A 1,773-nucleotide genomic window follows, 5' to 3' on the forward strand; every position below is an offset into this window, starting at 1 on the left:
CAGATGGCTGAAAGAGTATTTGGAGTGACTGAAGGAACTGTTGAAGAGAAGGCTCGAACTTGCATTCAAATGATTGATGATTTCTATTCGAAGGATTTGAGTGTTCCTACTCATATTAGTGAATGTGATTGTAGTCAAGACAAGGCATGGATTGATGAAGTTCATGCTAAGTTCACTGCTGGCAGTGTTCGTCTTGGTGAGGATGGAGATATTGATGCTGATGTTGCTTGTGATATCATTCGTAATAGTTATTAGAAATTGAGGTTGAAATTGTTTGTTGATATAGCAGATGGAAGTTTTGATAGAACTGTTGATTACTCAAAGATGTGACAATAAACATAAACAAGAAATTAACTCCTCTTACAAGGAAATCCATTTGTATCAACAGAGGAACAGTGAAAAAGCCTCTCTCCTTGATTCTCCAGCAAGTCAGCAAACTGAATCACACTTATAAACTCAGTAGGCAATCCCTCTTTCCCTACATATGCACCTAAAATGTTACCACAGACTGCTGCTACGGAGTCGCTGTCTCCACTGTGATTGACACATGCACACAAGGCCTCTTTAACATTTGTTCTATAACGCAGACAGCAATACAATGCTATCGCTAGATTTTCATCCGCTCTCCAACCCAGTCCCAACTTCTTGATATCCATATAAGGATCCTCTTGAGGAGTTTCGCTCAATTCTACTCCCCTTTTCAGAACAGTGTAGAGGGGCAGACCATCAGGTTGTGTAAGAAGATATTGAAAGCAATGATCGATTGCAGGTTTCATTTCCTCACCTTGTAATAATAGAGCGATAAGCATGCACATAACTCCAGCAGATAAATAGGCAGAACTATGACCATGGGTTAATGCAGCACAATCTCGACCTAACAGAAAAGCAAGTTTGGGATTCTTATAGCAATAGATCCCTATCGGAGCTGATCGCATGATTGTACCACATCGTACTCCCTCCGGTGCGGGATGATTAACTGAATACATTTCACCACTTAACAGAGCAGCAAAGGTTGAACCACCACGACACATTCGTTTATCAATTCCATTATATTCTAACAATTCATTCTTTTCCAATTCTTCTTTTAAATACATGTTTTCATACAAGGAAACGACATTCTCGTTCACTAAGGAGTTAATCCAACGCAAATAAGATTTATGTACTTCTTGAACTGTTTCCAAATAGTTACATCCCTTTTCATATGCATGTAATAACCCCTGTGCAGTATAGATTGTCATCTGTGTATCGTCTGTGATTAACGAAATTCCATCTGTAGTTTCCATGTGATCAAGTCCCTTCTCACCATAGATTTTCACAATCGTTGAATACGACTTATGCTCCACAGGGTAACCTAGAGCATCACCACAAGCTCCTCCAAGTAGCGATCCAATGATTCGTGACTGAACTGTGGGCATTAAATGAAAGATTTAGAGAGTAAAACCAATTCCAACAATAGCATCAATATGTGATTAAAATGTATTCTTTTCACTTTATGACTTCATAACCAGAGAAGAAATAGGCGAGAAGTATTGTGAGTAAATAGAACACTACATCATGATAGTACACGAGATTAGCATTCTTAATCATCATTGAATTCTAGAAATCAATCAACTCATCCCCGTGGAACTAATGATACACCTTTGGAAGTCAAACAATTATTAGTATTCTATCACAATAATGTCTATTCTTAATTTCAACTATCAGAATCCCACTCGTATCATCTTCGGTCAGGGACAAATTGCTGAAATATCAAACTACATTCCCAAGGATAAA

The 1,773-nt window shown here is 38.1% G+C and overlaps 1 protein-coding gene across 1 annotated transcript; it reads right to left on the reverse strand.

Moving 5' to 3' along the window:
- Positions 1-350: 350 nt before the first annotated feature.
- On the reverse strand, positions 351-1,415 carry JH06_5427 (ADP-ribosylglycohydrolase; the record flags this gene model as incomplete). Its single annotated transcript, XM_014669267.1, has 1 exon — positions 351-1,415. One exon carries the CDS (start codon positions 1,413-1,415, stop codon positions 351-353), a length of 1,065 nt encoding a protein of 354 aa, XP_014524753.1.
- Positions 1,416-1,773: the final 358 nt, after the last annotated feature.

The sequence above is a fragment of the Blastocystis sp. subtype 4 genome (genome assembly GCF_000743755.1).
Source record: "Blastocystis sp. subtype 4 strain WR1 chromosome Unknown seqid_0762, whole genome shotgun sequence".
Taxonomy (NCBI): Eukaryota; class Bigyra; order Opalinata; family Blastocystidae; genus Blastocystis; species Blastocystis sp. subtype 4.